General features: G+C 39.1%; 1 protein-coding gene across 1 annotated transcript in view; it reads left to right on the forward strand.

Moving 5' to 3' along the window:
- LOC118206733 (sodium-dependent phosphate transporter 1-B-like) overlaps nt 1-24,298 on the forward strand; it is a 320,116-nt gene that overhangs the window by 44,916 nt on the left and 250,902 nt on the right. The window contains exon 4 of the mRNA XM_035379759.1: nt 20,670-20,755. Within this exon, the coding sequence (XP_035235650.1) occupies nt 20,670-20,755 (86 nt within the window). The remainder of the gene's footprint in view (nt 1-20,669; nt 20,756-24,298) is intronic.

Here is a 24,298-nt window from a genome sequence, read left to right on the forward strand (position 1 = left end):
CCTTCATACAGAGGCTTGAAAAGGAGAAAAGAGATAGTCAGTAAGAAAAAACAGGAAAGAGACAACACCCTGTGTAGCATGATCATTGTTAATATTTATTGTTTTAACTGTTCTTTTTAACTTTCATCCTTCCTAAGCTTCTTGGGCCTTTTTCTTAATGCCATCATGTGCTTTCTCAAACGAAAACGTTTTTTCTCATCTAAGAGATCAAGACCAACCACCTTCTGTAAGGCAGAGACAGACCTATTAAACTTATCTGTGTCTGGGAAAAATTTTTCCACACTCACTGATTTTCCAAATGTTTCATCAAGAAAGCCATTTACCTCCTCTAGCGTGTATAAATCACCAGCCTATGACAACGTATCCACAACAGACACGCTGTCTGACTCAGACTCATTATCCATATCAGCGTCAATAATCGCCCCTCCCTCGGGAAAAGACGGCTCTAACACCATCCCCTCCTCCCTAGCCTGAGCAGCCTGGCCAGGCACCGCCTCTTCCACTCCCAGAGAGTTTGTATCCCCAGCCGTCTCATTCACTGCTGTGCTCTGGGCTGCGGGTTTTTCCAACCGCGCACCCTCTATTTCTTGAGCCAGTTCTACTGGCGTAGCCAACCCATCCGCCCCTCCGTCAGGTTCAGCCTCCGCTTCCCCCAGCTGTGGTGCAGGATCAGTGGCAGAGCCATCATTCTCCTCAGCGGGCTGTCTACTGCCTCCCTCCCCAGATTCAGCCTCAGGAGGCGGGGCTGCCTGCTGCCTGTGCGGGCAAGCGAACCGCTTGTGTCCCACATCCCCACACTCAAAACATTTAATGCTTCCTGAGCTAGCATGGAAGCATGCAAGAGACAGAGAGAGAGAGAGAGAGAGAGAGAGAAACGGATCGGCCAGACCTTGCCAAAGTATCACCCACTTCCAGTATAAGTGCCACAAGGAAACCAGCTAAAAGCACACAACCAAGGAACCACCACCAAAATAAAAAGAGGAAAACTTCTTCAAGGCTCCGACACCAATGCAACACCACTTTTTCCTGTGGCAATCTTAAATAACTTACCCAGCATGGCTTGAGGATGTTTTCCCTGATTGGGTGATGCCGGGTTAAGGTTTAGGAGAGAAGGGAAGGGGGGTCAGCTTAATTTATGGCAAAGACTGGCCTACCTAAAGATTGCATTCCAACTAAAAGTAATGGGAAATGTTAGGCATGCAGGGTCTCCAACCCCCGATATGGTGTCCTGTGTCATCTGGTTTGTCTCTTCTGAGGAGGTGAGACCCATAGATTGTCAGCCTAGATTAGGGTATCAGTGGAATTTAAAATTGCCCCAGTCACATTTGGTTTGATGCTTGTGATGGGGAGGCCAGGCCACATTCTTATTGACTGTTTAATAAGAAAGGCCAAAATCTAAACACTACATATCCTACAGTATCTTATTAGCAACAGTGGTGGACAAAGTACACAACCCCATTACTTGAGTCAAAGTATAGATACCCCTGGTCAAATATTACTCCACTACAAGTGAAAGTTGTTCAGTCAAATTTTTACTTGAGTTAAAGTACTGGAGTACTTGCTTTTAAAAATACTTAAGTATTCAGAAGTAGTTTTTCTTTTTAATGCCAACGCACTGTTGAATTGTTTCTACGATGCATTTATAGAAGCTCATTTACAGATGCATTTTTACTGTTATTAGATAGCAACACATGATAGATAGCATTGCCTGAAATGTGAAACAGTTGGATGACCCTTCGCTCAAATTCCATAAAATTTCATCTGACCAAAGCGCAGACAACTTCATAATTAGCAAACGGGCTACCGTTAGCTAACGTTTACATACCTCGACATCAGGGGTTAAATTGGGATATGGGAGTTGGGTGAAAAAAGGTACAAACCAATTAATGTCTCAGCTCAAAATAGTTGTATCTTTAATGTATTGTGCACATAATTGTAATTAAGGAAAACAATGTTTGAAAAAGAATGTATACTATTGATGCAAGCTTTTACATAAAATATTTCAAGTTATTGAGTGTCATTAATGCTAAGAATGTTTTTACCCACGAAAATAATCGGTCATCCTACTCTTTTGTCCTCCCTTTCTTCCTCCTTTATCCATCTTTCTTAAGCTGTCGAATTGAAACAAAATGAAACCAGAGGCGACTGGTGAGCTGAAAATTGGTGATGCGCAAAACTTTCCTTTAAACTAATCATTGATCTCAAACTGTTTTAATTAATTTTCAGTGATTAACAAGCATGCAAACGATCTGCCTTAGCAATTGGAAAGGGACACAGCTTCTTCGCATTGTGTTAGGGAGATTAAATGATAAATGCAATTTAGAAAAATCAGTTTTAATCACTAAGCAGTGGCAGAATCTTCCCGATTTTCCTTGAGTATCAATGCAATTAATCCACAAAATAGGCTACTCACAATAGCAATACTATCATATATGGCCAGCTCTCCCCAAATAGGCATTTTTAGCGAGTAGCCTAGGCCTTATAGCCTACATTTATTTTCATTTGCAGTACGAAATTGTGCAATTGTGATTTTTAATCAACATTATTTTTGTATACATGCACTTTCTCCGCACTTGAATTCATGGCAAATATCTGCAATGCGTAGACTGTAAACAAAATTGAAGTGCAGGTTTTGTTTTTGCTGGTTATTCTGAAAGCTAAAACAGTAGATGACTGGTGTATCTTGTTTGTTAAGTGTAGACTACTTGGTGATTAAAATGGATTTTTAACAGATAAATTGAATTTATGATTTAATCCCCCTAACACGGTATGAAGTGTGTTAGGCTACCAATTTTCAGCTCACCAGTCGCCGCTGAATAAAACAATATGTGGGAAATATTCAATCCTAGCTTAACTGCTGACCAGCAATCTGCTGATTTTGCTCAAGCAATCAAAGTTGCCATTAATAATAGCCGGCGTTCGTGGGGGCTGTTTATTCATCTCTCTTTAAAATGTTGCATAGATGAAATTACCTACCGCATCCACTTCCGAACAATCTAGACAATCAACAATATTTTTATTTCTGTGCCTGTCTATATAAACGACTGTTTCTTCTGATTTTTGTTGGTTGAGCGAGTAACTGGCTAGAGGGAACACATGGACATACAAAAGATGGACCGGATTGTCGTAATTATTTGTAAAACTGCCGGTCAAAATTATTTTTTTACTTACCAAAGGTGGGTGGACCCGTCCACCCGCGTCCACCCCCAATTTAACCCCTGCTCGACATGCTTTTTCAGGTTGGACGGAGAGTTTTTGAATGCAGCGATGTAGTTTGTGCGCGGTAAGCAGAGCAAACATTTAAAACAATATGAATCTTTTTGAATTTCACAAATCTCAAACATGGACTTGAGATATGGCCAAGGTGGCGAAGAATCGTCCTTATCTTCTGCTGTCGCCATCATTACCGCTGCCAAGTTCAAATTGAACTGTTCAATCACTGGTGCAACAAGCAAGCATTTTGAACTTGACCGACAGCGTAGTAGGAGTAGGCTACTGTGATTGGTTTTTCTCCTGTGAGGAACACAGCGTGTGGCCAATCGCATTTTAGAAAAGAAAAAAAAAAGATTCAGCTGCTGACTTTAAAGCTATGCTTCAAAGTAACGAGTAACGACAACATTCATAGAAATGTAGTGGAGTCAAAAGTACAATATTTATCTTTCAAATGTAGTGGAGTAAAAGTCATAAGTTTCCAAAAAAATAAATACTCAAGTAAAGTACAGATACTCGAAAAATGTACTTAAGTACAGTACTCAAGTAAATGTACTTCGTTACTGTCCACCCCTGATTAGCAGGTATAATAAACTAGCTTGGTGACTACCTAGTGGTGTTTGATGCTAGTCAGAAACTAATAATATACGGTTAGCAGGTAAGCTGTAGCATATTTGTGGCTAGCAAGTGACATATGTCACTTTGTAATGTTGTGACATCACTATATCCCTGCCCAATGCAAACTGTTGGGTGGCATTTAGAGGTTGTTGAAAAAATCTGGCTAGTTGTCAACACCCTAGTCTGATCATCTGTGGCACTATAATGTTTGTTTCACTGCTGGCATTAATACCACTGGAATAGTAGGAGCAGCTGGCAACACAATAACATTATACAAATTCGGATAGCAGGTTACGGCTTGGTGGGGCAGCATGCGCCACACATATAGCACAGAGAGTTTGGCACTTTTCAGGGTTCCCAACAGAAGTAACCACAATGACCACACGCTCTTAGCCATTAAGAACATTAACTTCTTTACTTGCTGACCTCATGTAAGCAGACAGAATTCACAAACTTCACAACCAAAATAAAGACCCAAACATAGAGGATTTTCTGTTTTTTCCTTTTTCTTTTTCATGCTGATTACACCATCACAAATTCTCTAGTACCACAATCAGTACTAATACACAGAAAAAAGGATGTTGTAAAAACTTTGTGGTCACCATCTTGCTTCTGTCGAATGAAAGCTACCTTTGCTTGCTAACTAATAATAATTGGCTAAAAATAAACAATGTTGTTTTTACAGCTGTATAATCTTTGTGGGAAACTCATTTATATTTCATTTGAATACATTCTTTATCATTTCACATGCAAACCCCACACAGTATCATTTCCTGACTCAGATAGCTGCATGAACATTACAAGGTAGGTCTTGGACTGAATTTGTAAACCGTTAGACTACCGATGACCTAAATGTGGTGTCGCCAGCTATATAGCCACATTTGTTTCCTTCATACAGCTGGCTGGCTACTTAGCTACACAATTTAATTCAACCAGCTGCATGGGTAGCTAGCCTGCTCACTGAAGCTCAGTTTTCATTTCAAGATGAAAAATATGAAAATGAAATTAAACTTTGCATGTGATTTATTTATTTATTCATAATCATTGCATTTTTAATGACTATTTATGTATATCCCTGTTTTGATTTCAATTCAGTTAAATTCAATTTTATTTGTATAGCACTTTTTACAGAGAACTGTCACAAAGACACTTTATAGAGTAGCAGGGCAAGAGACAGAGCAAAATGAGTAAACACCAGGCCTGAACCCCCAAATAGCAGGTACATAAGGTAAAAAAAAAAACTCCCAGTGGGGAGAAAACCCGAAAATGGTGGCGAGAAATAAGTCCCCAATGGGAAAAAATCTTGAGAGGAACCCGACAATAGTGGGGGAGCCTGGTTACAGCAGTGAGGTGAAAGCTAACAGAAATAGTAGAAGACCAAATTATATAGTTAGAGTAGTGCAGTTATTCTAAGCCGGATGATGGATCTGGAATTCCAGACAGCATCAAGGCATGGGCAGGGGAGGAACACGGCTGAAGCAGTCCATGCCCATTGAGTGAAGAGCAGGACTGGAGCGATCCTGTGGATTCAGGCTGAGGAAACAGGCTGGAGCGGTCTTTGGACTCAGAGCGAGGTAGGGGATGGGAGCCCCATGGAAAAAGAAAGGGAAACAGAGAAGACAGGGTTATGGTTAGCTAGACACTTGATGCTAAGCTTCCTAGTGTGTCCGCTCCATTGATGCAAGCTTGATACTAGATGCTAAGCTAACTAGTGTGTCCACTCCGTTGATGCAAGCTTTACACTTAATACTAAGGTCCCTTACCGAGCCCAGACATCAGTGTTTAATTTCATAGACTCCATGATTATGCATGACCATTGACTATCGAAATAGCTAACTATAGGACTGACTAAAGAGGCAGATTTTAAGCCTACACTTAAAGACAAAGAGTGTGTCTGAAGCCCGCACATACGTGGGGAGATTGTTACATAAAACAGGAGCTCTATGAGAGAAGGCTCTACCGCCCATTGTAATTTTAGATACACATGGAATTTTCACATAACCAGCATCTTGTGAACGAGGTACCCTTGGAGGAGAGCAAGGGATAGATAGGAAGGAAGATAGTCAGGGGTCAAACTGTTTAGAGCTTTATACGTTAACAGCAAGATCTTGTAGTTGATTCTAGATTTGACAGGTAGCCAGTGAAGAAATTTAAGCACTGGACTGATATGTTCCCATTTCTTAGTTCTAGTAATGACCCTAGCAGCTGCATTCTGTACAAGTTGTAGATGTTTCAAGACCGTCTTGGTGCAATCTTGACAGTACAATGTTACAATAATCAAGCCGAGAGGATAAAAATGCATGAACCATTTTTTCAGCATCCTGGGGGGACAAAATCTTCCTTAATTTAGATATGTTCTTTAGGTGGATGAAGGCCACTCATATGATATTATTAATGTGGGCCTGAAAGGAGAGATCTGAATCAAAAGTTACGCCAAGGTTTTTCACAACTGCTTTGGAGGAGATAGAGAAGCCATTTATATTTAAAAGAAAATGAAGGATCTTAGAGTTTTGGGAGTTACTATGAGCATCTCAGTTTTATCAGAATTCAACATGAGGAAATTCTGGTTCATCCAAGCCTTTACATCTTTAAGACAGGTCTCTAACTTGGCTAGCAGATCAACTTAGCCTGGGTCAAAACATATATAAAGTTGTGTGTCATCTGCATACCAGTGGTAGTTAACACCAGACTGCTTATTGTGCCCCCAAGAGAGAGCATGTACAAGGAAAAAAGCAAGGGACCCAACACAGTTTCTTGGGGTACTCCAAAGTTTGCCCTGAAATACTCAGAGGAATTATTATTTAGCCTAACAGCCTGAATTCTGTCAGTGAGATAAGATTTAAACCACATAAGGGCTTGCCCAGTGACACCAACTGATTTTTCTAATCTATGGAGGAGGATATGGTGGTCTATGGTATCAAAGGCAGCAATCAGTTCAAGCAGGACAAGAACAGAGATACATCCACAATCAAGGAAGAGAAACAGAAATCATTCAATGCTTGGGCAAGGGCTGTCTCAGTACTATGATGCTTCCTATAACCAGAATGAACCCTCTCATACACGGAGTATGGCACAGTGGGTAAGGAACTGCGCTTGTAACCGAAAGGTTGCAGGTTCGATTCCCGGGTAAGGACACTGCCGTTGTACCCTTGAGCAAGGTACTTAACCTGCATTGCTTCAGTATATATCCAGCTGTATAAATGGATACAATGTAAAGTGCTATGTAAAAAGTTGTGTAAGTCGCTCTGGATAAGAGCGTCTGCTAAATGCCTGTAATGTAATGTAATGTAATGTAATGTAATGTAATACACATTCTTATCCTATAGGAAAGAAGAGAGTTGTTGTGCTACACATTTCTCAAGAACCTTTGATAGAAATTGGAGATTTGAAATCGGTCTATAGTTAGCCAGGTCTATCTGATCCAAATTTGATCTCTTGAGCAGTGGCTTGATTTCTGCCTTCTTAAAAGTTATGGGAACATAGCCATATAGCAGTGAAGAGTTAATTATGTAAAGAATTGGTTTACTAAGAACAGGCAATAGCTCCTTCAGTAGCTTTGTAAGAATGGGATCAAGAGTGCATGTGGTTGATTTAGCAGTAGAAACTCGTTTGACTAGTTCACTCAGAAGTAAGTATGTAAAGGATTCCAGTCATTCTATGTGTCGAGGAGGTGGGTCTGTGATATTGATAAAGTTGTTGTTGACTAGTGTAGAAGCAGATATATTTTCTCTAATACCTGTTAATTTACTGAGAAAGAATTTCAAGAAGTCATTACTACTAAAAGAAACTTCGAGGTTTAGTTGCAGCATGATTATTAGTTAGATCAGAAACTGTTTTGAATAGGAATTGGGGATTATTCTGATTTTCTTGTATAAGCTTTGAAAAGTAAGTACACCTTGCATTGGAGAGAGAATGTTTATGGGCATCAAGACTCTCTTTCCATGCTAGGTGATATACCTGCAGTTTAGTAGTATACCACTTGCATTCCAGTTGGCGAGACTTCTGTTTAAGAGCCTGTGTATGGTCAATATTACAAGGTGCAAGTCTCTTCTCAATAACTTTTTTACTTTTCAATGGAGCAACTACATCAAGGGTTTTATGTAGTGCAATAGCCAATCCCTCTGCTAGACATAGACATAGACATAGACATGGAGGAAGCTGAAACATCTAAATCAAAGTATTATGAAATGTATAAATAAAGTTAATCGTAATAGTGCGACCTAATACATTTCAGGTTCAGATGCTATGGGGTGAGCCAACTGTCGGTGTAGTGTTATAAGAAAATGGTCAGACAAAATAGGGTTATATGGGTAGATTACAACATCACAAACATCACCAAAACTTAAGACCAGATCTAAAGTATGACCACAACAATGTGTTGGACTGACAACAATTTGAGTGAAGCTGATGGATTCTAAGATAGTCACAAATGCAGGTGTAAGAGGATCATCTGCGTTTTCATAGTGAAGGTTAAAGTTACCTAACATCACCACTTTGTCATAGCTTATAGCGAAGTGAGAGAGGAATTCTGCAAAGTCATGAACAAAGTTAGAGTACGCGCCAGGAGGTCTGTAGACAGTCGCTAAGACAATAAGCTGAGATAAAAGCAAGTGCCTACCGTCATTAGGCTGAGAAAGGTTCATTAATAACACTTCAAAGGAATCTAATTTATATTTTAGGTCATTGTAAATAGTAGCAACACCACCGCCTCTTCAACAGAGACGGGAGATTTGACTATATATTAAACCAGGTGGAGAGGACTCATTTAAAGAAAAGTTCTCATCCACTTTCAGCCATGTTTCAGTGAGACATAATACATTAAGACAATAATCAGTGATTAGTTCATTCACAAGAGCTGCTTTAGAATTAAGGGATCTTATGTTTAGTAATCCAAGTTTCTAAATATTATTGCTGGAATTAATGAGAGTATGGTTTGTCTCAATATTGATAAAATCTTTGTAGAAAACTTCACGGTTTTTAGAATTAAGATAATTTAGAATACGGGGACAGACACAGTCTCAATAGGGTGAAGTGTACTCTGTAGTTTTGGGGAGCTAGCAGACCTCTGCGTAGGGCAGAATGTCTTAGGCCAGGCCTTGGCTCTGAATAGACAATTTTGAGAATTCAAAACATACGCTATGTTTCTAGATAGAAAATTGGTGCCCTTACGGGATGGGTGACTGCCATCTCTTCTCAAAAGACCGGGCTTGCCCCTGAAACTTCGCCAATTATCTATAAAACCCATGTTGATTGATGCACACTACTCGGCTAACCAGCGATTTAATGACAAATAATCTGCTGCACCTAATGGGGTAGGGACCGGAGCAGGTTACCGGCACATTGTCTTTGCCATCAAACATACAGATTCGAAATTACTTGTGTAAAGCTGTAGTATTGTTGGAGAATTCCCTTAATAGCTGAGTTAACCCCTTCGCACGAGCCCCTTAGTGGTCTGCACGGCGGCGTGCCTATGGGGAGATTATCAAAACCAGGAAGTACAATTTTTTCAGTTGTGTCCTTGGTCACATGCCTAAATCATGTGTATAATGAGGATAGAGCAGACAAAAAATATTTAATTTAATGTTGAGTTAACATCAATATTTGAGTGGAATTATTACATTTTTGCTGTAAAAAATTAATGGAGCCCAATGGCGAAACTTTCTTTTTGAGCGAAAATCATAGATATCAGCTGGGGGCAATATTACATCTGGTGCTTAGGTTGAGAACCAAAAGCTGGCCCCTTGAGATTGCTCAACTCATACATTCATTGTTCCTGCAACCAAACTATGCATTGAAAACACAAACTCTGTGTTCTAGTTTTATTAGTAGATGATACACGACAACTATGCTGAATACGGAGTTTCGCAGCGCCACCAGTGTCGCACTGGTCATTCATTTAACAAGAACCCCCTCCCTGCAGTCTCATCTGCAACTACACTCCCTACCCATGACACACTGGACAATAGTGTCTGTCTGGGCATTCATAAAAATGTACTTTCACCACTAAAAATTCGAATTCCATTATAGTAACAAGATAGCCCTAAGACATGCTAATATAACAGTGAAAACGCTGCTCACTGAATAATGAAATAAAGAAGACAAATTTTTATAAAATTATACCATGTCATTCTAGTGACAATATCTAGGACTACATATGGAATAAATGTACAACCTTACCATTGGTTTTACGTGTAGAGATGTCACTTTCAAGACTGAGTGATTATGTGTTGTCTTGGACAATGCGTTTGTGAAATATACACTCATTTGTGACACCTGGGTACCGTCCAAAATAGCTGTGTGTATTACCCCGCATGCTGTTTATGGCGTTGTTGCCCTTTTTAGTACATTCCGGCTTGATTGACTTTATTTTAACCAGTAGGTGACAGAATAAGCTTTCTAACAATGTGTAATTTTTCTTCTGGAATAACATTTTATAGCTCAGCATAACCAATAGTTTTGTCTCATAATCACCACCTTATGCATTCACTCTGCGATAGCAATAAAAGACACAGCCCCCAACGAAACATAATCGTTGAGTTCCGTCATATTTTAGAAAAAAACTATTATTATTGAGGACTTCTGAGCTAAGCCATATGTTTGCTGATAGACCTAGCTGATACTGTTTTCTGGACTAAGCCGGTCACCCACTGCACGCGTAGTGGCCGCGAGCGCACGACGAGCGTACTACGTGCATAAATGAATCGTAGTTGAAGTAGGCATCCTGTTATTACAATGGCAGCGGGCAACGTCCTCTACACCAGCCGCGAACGCGGCGTGAACCGGGTGCAAAACATAAGCGAACTGAAGCGTAGTTTTTCGCTTCTGTTCTATTTCTCGGCTTGCCGCGCAGCATGATGACCTGTTTATACACAGAAATATTCTGTAAAATGCTAGGTATACATGCTCTGATTTATATTTCATCCTTATATGACTGGGGGTCAGAGACGGATTAATGCACGGGCCGACGCCCCAGGGCCCCGCCCTTCTGAGGGCCCCAAGGTTTTAGTGAAATTAAGTCCTGTGATATACCGCCCAGTGATTACCCCCTTCCATTTAAATTATCATTACGACATTCAACATTGACTATGATGCATTACATAACACACAATTTCACTATAATTCTCAATCATGGTGGCAAAATGATATTTTTTCCAATTGCATGCCAAAAAGATTCCTGTATTATTTCAAATATGGATTCATTAGCACCAATGTACAATTAAATGTTATACACATACAAACTGCCAACTAAACAACAGATTAAACATTTACCCATAACCCATTTTTGAATAAATTGCATCATGGGCCAATAAATTTGCTCTTGAGGATCATGATTCATGTTCACTTTCAAGTAGGCTACGTAGCTACGTCGATTGTATACAAAAAAAAGAAAAATGGAGAAGAAGAAGCGTTATGCGAGCGGGTTTCAGAAAAGAAAAATAAAACAGGAAAGTCAAGGAGGAAGACTACTGCCTGAAGGAGACAATACATAAAGCCTGGTAAGACCATGGGTTTTACTTACTTAATGCTGTGTCTGCTGCTTTGGCGTTTGGAGATGTAACTTAGGCCGGCCCAGGTAGGCTAGGTAACTATCTTTGCCGTAGGACGATAATTGGGTTGTCTATCGGTCCTATATCGTGTTATCTATAGTGTGCGCTCATGTTTGCCGCAAGATATTAAATGGCTGGTGTCTTCTCATCTACGCTGTAAGATGTAGTTACGGGCACTATTCATTGCTGTTGTGTCACAAAAAAATCACTGTCACATCATGATTTGCATGCTGATAACTTTTTTATTTACTTTACTCTTCACGCGTTTTCCAATATTGATGCCAAAGTGTGTATTCCGATTCTTTCCGGTGCTTGTATAAATTGTATTGGCACATGTGAGGTGCGTGCACGCCTAAGCAGTTAAGTGCTGGTGACGGGTGAAATAATAATAATAATAACAATTATAATAATAATAACAATAATGTAACATTTTGTAGGTCCTTTAATAATATCACATGCGTTGCGTTGTTTCCGGTGATTAAGTCACATGACTAATCAAAACATGCTTGGTGAAATTGCATTGGATACAGACTCTGTGTTGTTGTTAGGGGGGGCCTAACATATGAATATTGTGCCCCGAGCCCCAGATTGGTTTAATCCGTCCCTGCTGGTGGTGTGTCCCTAATTCCCTCTTGCAGTAGTGGAGAACAAGATAAAACCAGATAAACACCAGATATTTTATAAGCAGCTAAAAAATACAAGCCTTTTCATTTTTGTATTGTCCTGGCAGAAAAAAAATTAAAACTGGAACCTGGGAAAAAGGGAAACTTAGTTTCGCTATCTTATTTTGTGGAGGAGGTGGGGTAAGTTCGAAAATACACCACAGAAAGACATATTGAATGATGTAGAAGCGAATGCACTGAGCGGTGGTTTGTTAGCTCGAAGTGTTGGAAGGTAGTTTTTAACCAACCATTGCTCAGCATATTTGACTTCTTTGATGTCTTTGTTTGCCGTGCTTTCAAAAAGGGTTTGTTAAAAAAAATAAGATAATCCACAGAGCTTTAAAAGAGCAGATTATTTAGTGGTCTTGCCGATGAAAATGCACCTATTTTATGAATGAAGTCGGAAGCAAGCCTTTATTGCTTTATTATAGCGTCTTTATGTTGACCTTTTTGTTGACCTGTCCAAGACCTTTGATACAGTCGATCATTCTTTGCTATTACATAGATTATCACTTATCGGCCTAGACCCTGCTGCCTGTGAGTGGTTTCAAAACTACCTCTCAGACAGATACCAATGTATGAAGGTGGGTGATATACAGTCTGAGTTTTTACACATCACAAAGGGTGTCCCCCAAGGCTCAATACTGGCTCCAATCTTATTCTCCATTTATATTAACAACATTGCCAAGCCTTTAAAAGACTGCAAGGTTCACCTTTATGCAGATGATACTATTATTTATTATTGTTCACACTCCTTAAAATTGGCTGTCAATAATCTGCAACTTGCATTCGATGCTCTGAAAAATACACTTGTATTAAATGTCAATAAGACTAAATGTTTGATGTCTTCCAGAGCCAGAAAAATGGACTTTGACAACCTCCAGATTCACTCTCTTATTGAGAGAGTCCCCCACTATAAATATTTAGGTATCTGGGTTGATGAAAAACTCACTTTTAAAGCGCACATTGACAGCCTAGTTAAAAATCTAAGGATGAAAATTGGCTACCTATTTAGAAACAAAGCCTGCTTTCCCATGTTCACCAGAAAGAGGATAGTCGGGTCAATTTATGGTGATATAATTTACAGACACGCTGCTGCCACCCTTAAGCCTCTAGATGCTGTTTATCATACAGCTCTAAGATTTATTACTGGCGACAACTATGGTACACATCACTATATTTTATATGAAAAAGTTTGCTGGGCCTCTCTTTACACAAGGAGAGATCAGCATTGGTTTCTATTTATTTAGCCTCGCAAGCCAGTCTCTTTTTTCACTTCGTTCAACAGAGCCTGGCCGATGCCTTGACGTTCTAGGCATAAACGAAGGAGGCAACCTTCCCGGGATAGTTGTATTTTCCCAACCAATCAGAGTGTTTTGGCCAGGCATGATCTGAAACGTGCACCGGAAAACATTACCGGAGGCAAACTTTTCCACAGACCTGCATCAGTTCACCACTATTTGGCAAAAATGATTGTATTGATTGTAACGGGCAAACAATCAAAACCATTGCTTCTTCTGGCCATTTTTCTGGGTATTTATTTGATAGCAGTCTGCATACCGTAGGCCACGCTTGAAAAATTAAACTTTTGCCAAATCCTGTAGGCAAGCAAGCGAGTACATCTCTGCTCAATAATAGCGAATCCAAACATACATTGAAGGTCCTTCAACGAAGTCAGGCTATGTATTTGGCAAGTCTGTGATATAACAGAATTAAAATCTTCTTCGAATTTGTCCAAAATTCTGTTTTAGCAGATAATTTGGGGTAGCTCGATAGCTTTGTCTGTTTCGCTGGTGTGTTTCAGTCAGGACTTAAGGCGCGTTTCCACCGCAGGAACTTTACCCCGGAACTAGGAACCTTTTGAGGAACTCAGTGCGTTTCCACCGCAGGAACTAGGGTCTAGATTTAGTTCCGGGGGCTTTATTTTACCCCAAAAAAAGTTCCTGCTCGGGGGGTAGTACTTTCCAAAAGTAGCGGAACCTTTGGGGTGGGGCGCAAGCGCTGAAAATTTCTGATTGGTCGACTACTTGCAGTGTTATTTGTTTTATTTCACCCGCCATGTTTAAAAATATGCAGGCGCAAACCGATTTATTTTCATAATAACTTCAAATCAAACTTGTATGTTATGCGGCGCAGTAGCCTAGTTTTGGTTATAGCCTGCCAATGTCTTGGAATTATAACGTGTGCTCTTCTGTTCTTTTCTTGCTTTAGTATTCGTTTTATAAAATGCTAAGCATTCGTGCTGGGACAGCACATTACGTACCAAAACATTCAAACGGATTAATTCGGTTGCTGAATATTTTCTTCCGGATTTTCTTTGTTAGCCCGTTGTAATTGACTCAAAACGTTTGATACAGTTATGTGAGATATGCGGTAGTTCTGCGTAATTCACATTGGTGATACAGTAAAAGCAAACTGGAAATCACCTTCTGCACTTTTTGTCAGGGTAAAATAAAAGGTAATTCTAGTAATCGTCCCTTTAGCTTTTTCAGACTTTTTCACGCAAGTCAGAGTTTTCGTTCTATTCTTGTCATTTTGCGATTAGCCTATATGGAATTGACGATGAGAAAGTAATCAAACAGCAAATTGTTTACAACGTGTGCATGTTTTCTGCTGTTGTTGCCAGTTATATTGGAAATGTGAATGCATTCTGTCGCCTCGGATGTCAAGACATGAAAGTGAATGTTCGCATAAAAACATAATGAATGTGTTTGAGAGGATATATAAAACAGTTACAATCTGACTATTGGCCTGTTATATCCTATTTGTTGCATAACAACAGTCCAAGTTCAACTACCAACGACAGTTTTGCTTGACAACGGTAAAATATGCCCAAACGGCTGCAGAAGAATATTTAAATTCCAGGTGATTAAATCGATAAAAATCAATAAATACAAAAGTAACCATATGCAGTCATTGTTGGTAGCCCGTTGTATATAAGTGGAATAAACTCCTCCAGGCTGTCCCGGTTATTAGAAAATAATGTAGGCTACTTCGGTGGTAGTATGGGGTTACAGAAGAAATCATAGGACAGATGGACCGACGACAACGTCGCTTTTTCATACGTCAGTGGGCTAATTTGCCTAATCTTCGCGGGACTTTAGACCGCGGTGGAAACGCAGACAACCATGGGCTGAAGGAACCTTTTAGTTCCTTGAAAAGTAGTTCCTGGGACTAAAAGTTCCGGGTACTTTTGGTGGAAACGCGGCTTTAGATTGCAGCACACACGGAACAGAAAGAATGTCGGGGGGGGGGGGGGGGGGGGGGGGGGGGGGGGGGGGTCCCAGCACACTGAGACAGACAGTTAGATTAACCAATAGGGAAGCTGCCACTTCCTAGGCTCCCAGCGGCAGAGGCTCCGCCCTTTTGCCCCAGAAAGTACATGCGTTCGTCCAGACTATTTATTTATAAAGCCCTTCTGTGTAATCTACCCCTTTATTTGTCATCACTCCTAGACTGGAAAAATGGAAATCACAACACTCGCTCTCAGGACTGGCTAACACTCCACGTTCCTCAAACTAACTTGGAACTAGGAAACATTGCTTTTAAATTCTGTGCCCCTCACACCTGGAATGAACTGCAAAAAAGACTTAAATTGAATTCCACTGTATCACTGGGCAATTTTAGATCCCTGCTCTCAGATTTGATCAATTTTAATTGGAACTGTTTTAATTGATGGTTGTTATTATCTCTTTTATGCTCTTTTATTTCTTTTATTTCTTATGCCTCTTGTAATCTCGGCGCATTGAGAAAGAGGGTTCCTACCCTCAATTGTCACCGAGAATCTTAAATAAAGGTTGAATTAAATTGCACTTGTATTTCAAAGCTTCCGGTGTTCATGGCGTTGTGGTGTTCATATCCCTTCAAGTTTAAACTGTTATGCTATCTTGATGATTAGCTGATTTTACTAAATCTGATCATTTAAATGTTTTGACGTGAATAACAAGACAACACGGGAATTCCCAATGGTTGATTACGGATTATTATTATTATAATTATGATCATTATTTCTTCTTCATAAAATTGGCACGCTTGTTAACCAAGCAAATAAATTAATACAGTTTGAGGTTGATTATAATGTAGGCTATGATGCGATTTAAGCTTATGGGAATTCTTTAAAGCGTTAAAGCGTACATATTTTTGATTTGAAGTAAGCAATCTTTTTCCCTATCCAGGTTCATCTGGTTTCGGTAGCTTCAGCACAAACTTTCTCACGTATTTACAAAATATTACCAAATTAACAAACTGAAAAAGGTCTCTCACCAAGTATTCACTTACCCATAATCAACAGTCATGAACAAACATGAAATACACTATGTAATCCCACTGCAGACTGCAAGAGCTACTAGGAATATAGAGCTTTCACCAAGCCTTTGCGCGACACAAACGGAACCAGTGCTGCTTTGCGCCGCTTACGCTACACGTGCAGTGGGTGACCTGTCAGAAGAGGAGAATGGTAGCATTGATTCTCTGGCTGTATCTGAATAGTCTTTTTTGCTTAGGAAGGTTCCTAACTGAGTTAAATGAAGTATTTAAGTGGCAGCCACGATAAGTGCTGGTCAAATTCTCTAAATGCTAAGGAAAGGTGCTTCAATGCTTCCTTTCTTATCTCCTTCAGCATAGGGTACACTGGACCATCCTTTACGAAAGGAAAGGAGATAATGCCATCCCACAATTCGTTGCAGCAGCAACATTTAAAGCGACGCACTATTCGGCCGTTCACGAAAACAAACGATCAACATGACTGAGTTGTACGGTGGTTGTTAACCTATTATATGCATAGGCTTATAATCAGATCATAATCAGCATATTAACCATAACACAGAAGTCTGTCTTTCAAGAAAAAAGGATATGAGACGTTTTTAACCAGATGATGTTTTTAATTCAACATTTTTGAAACTTAAGAATGATGATATGTACAGTAGTAGATTTGTAGGCCTAACATGTTATGTCTATCTTGCATAAATTTAACAATTATTTTCATACAATCATACTAATTGGGATTTGTGTCGATAAATATTAGTGGACAGGAGGGTGAGCGTGAGCAACCATTCTCAATGTGACAACCATTTTGTTTCACTTTTGTGACTGGTAGCCGATATTCCTTTGTTTAATTTCAATTCCAACCTTGGTAATGAAGTAATATTTTTCACCGGGTTGTCCACGTTTATAGCCTGCATGAAACAACTTGGTAAGAACACACAAGAATGTACATGTTTTTTTATGAGATACAACCTTACCATTGGTTGTACGTGTAGAGATGTCCCTTTTGAGACTGAGTGGTCATATATTGTCTTGGACAATCCGTTTGTGAAATATACGCGCATTTGTGACGGCTGGGTACCATCCAAAACAGCTGTGCGTAATACCACACGTGTTGTTCACGGCGTTGTCGCCTTTTTTAGTACAGTCTGGCTTCATTGACAATTCATTTATTCAGTAGGTGAGAGTATAAGCTTTCTAACGAGGTATAACATATCTAATTTTGCTTTTGGAATAGCATTTTATAGGTAAGCGTAAGCGAAGGTTTTATTATCATCGCATTCACTTACGCATTCACTCTGTGGTAGCAGACGCTGCACCTGACAAAACGTTGTCAACGATTTTTCGTAATTTCTTGGAAGATACTATTATTATTGAGGACTTCTGGGCATAGCTAAGGCATATGTTTGCTGATAGACCTATCTGACATTGTTTTCTGGAGTAGAACAGAAGCGGATAGATTTACTATCTCTGTCTCTATCTACTGAACACAGATAAAATTTCATCATTGCTAAGTAAGTATTACTGCTAAAAATATTTTGGTTATTCACGTTATATTTGAAATTGAGTGTCTTTAAATAGGTTAGTGGTATTTTATAATGAGGATATTTCACACTGTAATGTAAGCGTTCGTTGGTAGTAGTTTTTGTGACACATGCAACAGTGATGGCATAAGGAAGGATGGAATATTGCCAAAATGTGGTGGATGGTTAAAAATTGTTTTCATGTCATCCCATCCCCATACAAGGAAACATACAAGATTACACTCCTGGGCAAGCATTAGGGCTGTCAAAAAATATTCGAAGTTCGAAAACTATTTGAAAATAGTTTTTTTTTTAAGTTCGAACCTAAATTTGAGCATTCGAATATTAGTTTTGGATCCAGCGTCTTTGATTCCGCGTTTTGTAATTAACATAAATATACAGGCTTTAATTTCATGTGGCGAATCATGTTCATGCACGCAAAGTTCATTTCCTGTGCTAACGTTACTTCCTCTGTCACATCAAAAATATTGAAAACTAACGGTGAAAAGGGCCGCAGAGCAGCATCGGAGGACTTGGTCCCATTAGCTGGTCGTAGAAGCCCTGTTTGGGAATTTTTCGGCTTCTTGGCCATAAATGGCGAGGTCAAGGACAAGAAAAGAGTTACGTGCAAGCTTTGCAGTGCAAGTCTGGTGTATCCGTTTGAATAGTCTTTGTGTAAAGAAATAAACAGGGATTTCCTATAAACAATCATGTCCCTATTATTGCGATTAATAAATGCCGTGTTGTGGCAAATTACATCCACGAGAAAGTGGTTTATTCATTTGCGCATTAGGCTATAGAAACTGCAGGGGGTTAATTTATAAAATGAACTTGCGTGCATACGTCAAGTGAAGACCTGACGTAGAGCCACAACCGTTCCCACCGAGTCATGTTGAAATTTTATAAATCACTACTTTGACGTGATTTTCTATGTACGCGCCACACAGTTGATCTAAAATACGTTTTATAAATGAGGCCCCAGATGTAGTAACCTAGCAAGTTTACCGATGTCCTCTATTCTACTGCCCACTTGTGGAAAATAATGCGCAGGCCAGTTTAAAGGGAACGTCACGTGCATATTGCGCCCGACAATAAGCAGCTTATTTTTGTGAATTATAAGCAAATGATATTCGAATATATTTGAACGTTAACTAATTACAAAATCTAATATTCAAACTCAATTTCAAGGCACTTTTGATAGCCTTAGCAAGCATCGTTTCTCCTGATTAATTTTCCTGTGGAACTATATGGAAAAAATATTCAGGAGAAACAATGCTTGTAGTATCTACTGCATATCTGGCAGCAGCACGGTAGTTTGAGGCTCATTTGTTACCTTGGATCCTTGATGACTTAAAGCCATTTAGCCAACAAATGTGTTCCATACTGTATAAGCATAATTTACTATCTAGTCCCACCCCCCAATTCCCATAGAGATCCATTAAAATGCAAAGAGTTTTTGTATTGCTTGTAGGACAACCTGAAAATAAGATATCCAGACTCTGATGATGTTGATGGGTCACAGACATCAGGAAGTCATGGCATGCAAATGATATGCTACCAAATACAAAACATGACTCTTTTATTTGACATTATGTTAATTTGTCTACCGTATAAGTGAATTTTGTTTCTAGCTTTTCCCCAAACAGTTCACTGCAGCAAAAGTAAACGATCAAATGGTGGCACAGTAGGTCTCAGTGCATTTGTTTAATTTTAAATTATTAAAAAATGTATTCTTGCTAATTTTCTGAACAATGATTTGTTGTTAAGACCATTAAATTTTATAATTTTGCTTTATATTTTGCCATTTTGGGCTTGGCCCATTTTTTTGCCCAGGAGTGTACAGAGTATAGAAATACAAGAATTAATAATTACACATTTAGGTACTGTACCGCATTCTGTGAAATTATTTTTTAATCAGATATCAATGTTTCATCTTAAACCTTCATAAGGGGCTCATTTATATGCTTTATAATGACAAAAAGCATTTTATTCATTTTAGAGATTTTAGATATGTTTCTGGACCCGTAGCTATTTTAGACCACTGTACTGACGGAAAGCTTGTAATTCCCACTTGAAAATGATGCAACAGTGAGTTTCTTGAGTCAAAACAGTTGATTTGTAGTTAAATACGGGAATATGTTGTGATTTACAGCAATGGATAATTTAGACATTTTGGGTAGATTTGGAGACATTGGGTACACTGCTTAGTTTTTGCTTCATAGATCTTTAGTAGTTCTACATATCCACCCTTAGATTTTTATTTCTACTTGTGGTCAAGAGGTTTTTGATCCAGGACATGTATAGTTTAACCTACTGTATATATGCAATCTCTCAGTATTTCATCGCAAACTAAAAAAGAGCAAATTAATTTTAGATTTTTTGCCTAGCCAATTGCATTTGTGGCACTTTAGTTTATATTCGTAATTTTGGAAGAAATAATCTAAGTTAGTTTTGTAAATGGTACGCACGGATGTCTTGCTTCACTCACGCCATTTTTCAAGTCTCCGCGGTGCTCACATCTGGAGTTGTAAAGCTTTAAATAGGGTACCCCCTAAATGGGCAAGGATTGGCCAGATTTGGCATGTGCGCTAAGGGGTTAAATCTTGCACTTAGTGTTTTAAAATAACAAAACAGATTCCAACAGGCCACTTTTTAAAAATCTGTGGGAGTGTATCTCCAGTGTCTGCTGACTGCCTTTGTGTCTCCAAAATAGAGCCCTCAGTGTCATGTAGTTTGCACAAAATGTTTACATGTACAGGCAAAAAGAACTAAAATGAAACCTGTGGATTTGTCTTGTAAATTGATTAAAGAATCAGACTTTTCTTTGCATTTTCTTCCTTCCACAGTGACATCATGGTTCCTTTCTCCTCTTCTCTCTGGAATGATGTCTGCTGTTCTGTTTTACTTTGTTCGTATGTTCATTTTAAACAAGGTAAGGAAATTAAAATCCACATATTATTTTTATGCTTTTCTATATATATTTCTTAATATATATTCTCTTTATATAAATTTTCCTTACATTAACTTTTCCCATGTAATGTAAATTTTGTTTGTCACAAATTTCATAATTTGAATTTGTATGTAATGTTTTAAAATTGAATTATGTGATTTGAATCTTTTAACTCTCCAAAAGCTTTCACAGAAATCAACAGTCTACTGGAGCTTGTCACTTTCTTCTCATTGTCCATTCCTGCGGGCTAGAGATGTTCACAAAATGAAAGCTTTTGGGGGTGAAAGGTTTTTTAGAGTCAAATTTTAAATCATGGCTTTTTGAGAGCTGAAAGGTTGAAAAAGGCTTGCAAGTTTAAAATTCAGCTTTTAACTGAACTGAAACTAAATACAGAAAAAAAAACTAATTTCAACGGGATCCAGGTTTTTGAAATTCAGACTCAAACAATGGCATTCTGTTTTAAAACCTTCCATACCAACTGAAATTATGAAATACAAATTCTGATTTACTAAATTCAAATTAAGTCTGGTAGCACAAAATTTTCACCATAGGAGTATGGATATCATCTCATTTTCCAAGTGTTTCTAATGTTGTGTTTCACTAATTAACACTTACTATTGCTTCAACAGTCCATCCATTATCTATACCCGCTTATCCTGACCAGGGATGCGGGGGGTGCTGGAGCCTATCCCAGCGTGCATTGGGCGAGAGGCACGAATGCACCCTGGACAGGCTGCCAATCTACTGCAGGGCATACACACCATTCACTCACACATTCATACCTATGGGCAATTTAAGCCGCGTTTCCACCAAAATTACCCGGAACTTTTAGTCCCAGGAACTACTTTTCAAGGAACTAAAAGGGTCCTTCAGCCCATGGTTGTCTGCTTTTCCACCGCGGTCTAAAGTCCCGCGAAGATTAGGCAAATTAGCCCACTGACGTATGAAAAAACGACGTTGTCGTCGGTCCATCTGTCCTATGATTTCTTCTGTAACCCCATACTACCACCGAAGTAGCCTACATTATTTTCTAATAACCGGGACAGCCCAGAGGGGTTTATTCCACTTATATACAACGGGTTACCAACAATGATTATATATGGTTACTTTTGTATTTTTTTTTTTTTTTTTTTATCGATTTAATCACCTGGAATTGAAATATTCTTCTGCAGCCGTTTGTGCTTATTTTACCGTTGTCAAGCAAAACTGTCGTTGGTAGTTGAACTTGGACTGTTGTTATGCAACAAATAGGATATAACAGGCCAATAGTCAGATTGTAACTGTTTTATATATCCTCTCAAACACATTCATTATGTTTTTATGCGAACATTCGCTTTCATGTCTTGACATCCGAAGCGACCGAATGCATTCACATTTATATGTATAACTGGCAACAACAGCAGAAAACATGCACACGTTGTAAACAATTTGCTGTTTGATTACTTTCTCATCATCAATTCCATATCGCAAATCGCAAAATGACAAGAACGAAAACTCGGACTTGCGTGAAAATTTAAATTTAGTAGTGATACAGCCACCGTTTGCTTTCCTTCGAAGTTACTGCTAGCCGAGCAGCGAAGTGTGCCCTCCAGATGCGAACCATGCACCATAAATTAGTCCATAGTCTTCCTGGTCTTTTTGTGGAATTGAAGAATGGCAGTAAAATGGAGAAAAATTACGGCAGTCTGAAAAAGCTAAAGGGACGATTACTAGAATTAACCTGTTATTTTACCCTGACAAAAAGTGCGGAATGTGATTTCCAGTTTGCTTTTACTGTATCACCAATGTTAATTACGCAGAACTACCGCATACCTCACATAACTGTATCAAACGTTTTGAGTCAATTACAACGGGCTAACAAAGAAAATCAGGAAGAAAATATTCAGCAACCGAATTAATCCGTTTGAATGTTTTGGTACGTAATATGATGTCCCAGCACGAATGCTTTTTATAAAAAAAAATTATAAAACGAATACTAAAGCAAGAAAAGAACAGAAGAGCACACGTTATAATTCCAAGACGTTGGCAGGCTATAACCGAAACTAGGCTACTGCGCCGCATAACATACAAGTTTGATTTGAAGTTATTATGAAAATAAATTGGTTTGCGGCTGCATATTTTTAAACATGGCGGCTGAAAACAAACACAAAAAAATGCTGTGAGTACTCGACCAATCAGAAATGTTCAGCGCTGCAAGCTCCACCCAAAAGGTTCCTGTACTTTCGGAAAGTACTACCCCCCGAGCAGGAACTTTTTGGGGGGTAAAATAAAGCCCCCGGTACTAAATTTAGACCCTAGTTCCTGCGGTGGAAACGCACTGAGTTCCTCAAAAGGTTCCTAGTTCCGGGGTAAAGTTCCTGCGGTGGAAACGCGGCTTTAGAGTCTAGCTTACCTGTCTTTGGACTGGTGGAGGAAACCGGAGTACCCGGAGGAAACCCACACGGACACGGGGAGAACATGCAAACTCCACACAGCAAGGCCCCAAGTCGAGATTCAAACCCACAACCTTCTTGCTGTGAGGCTGCACTACCGTGCCGCCCTGCTTCAGTAGTGAGTTTTCAAAATTAGGAAGGCACAATCAGTAGATCCAATGTCCATTCTTGTAGGGAAGATCTCCATTTGCTACATGAGAGCACTGGGGAAATATGGTCAGAGTCATTGATTGTCAATACAGTTTTTTAACGCCTTAGAAGGTAGCATTTGAAGGCAGCATTTTCACTATTTTTCATACTTGTCCTTCATTGGCATGCCCCAAACCAAAGCCATCATTCTAAGGTACCTTATTTTGGTTAAATTTGAAGGCAACGTCTGATGCATCCTTCAGTTGGAAGGTTATCCCATAGGTCTTTGCGATTTCCTCAGACTTCTCACTTCCGTTAAATTAATGGTAGCTCAAACCAGCGAAGCGGTGGAAATGTGAATATACAGTGTGAATATCATTTTTTGTAGTCATCTAAAAGTACATTTTAATTTATTTAATGCACTGGAATAATGTATTTAATGTTTTTAAGCCTCAGTCAGTTTCCTCTGAACTGGCCAGCTAACTTGCTAATAATCACATAACTTCCCAATAGAACAACATAGCTTGTGTTAACATGGCTTACATACAGCGAACAACTGAAATCATGACAATCTGGTTAAAACAAAAAAGGTAGCTGAACTAGTGGCTCGTTATGTAGTTAGCTGATTGTAAAACAAATTTAAAATTTCCCTTAAATAAATAAATACAGAATCAGAACAATTGTGGCTACAATGACATAATCAGTATTTATTTGCATAGAGTCTGCCCGATGGAAAGTTAAAGCTGTCAGCTGTAACGGCAAACACTGTTCTCTTGTTGGTTTCATGAAATCTCTGTGACATAATTTTGCCTTCAAAGTGCATCCCAAATTTGTTGCCTTTTGAGGTTCATAATATAATATAATGTATGACGAGACCAGGCCATTCAGCCCAACACTGCTCGTCTATTCCTACACTAAACTGCGCTTAATGCTTGGTTTACCTAAAAGCTAGATAGTTTCTAAC

Source organism: Anguilla anguilla, chromosome 10 (genome assembly GCF_013347855.1).
Source record: "Anguilla anguilla isolate fAngAng1 chromosome 10, fAngAng1.pri, whole genome shotgun sequence".
Taxonomy (NCBI): Eukaryota; Metazoa; Chordata; class Actinopteri; order Anguilliformes; family Anguillidae; genus Anguilla; species Anguilla anguilla.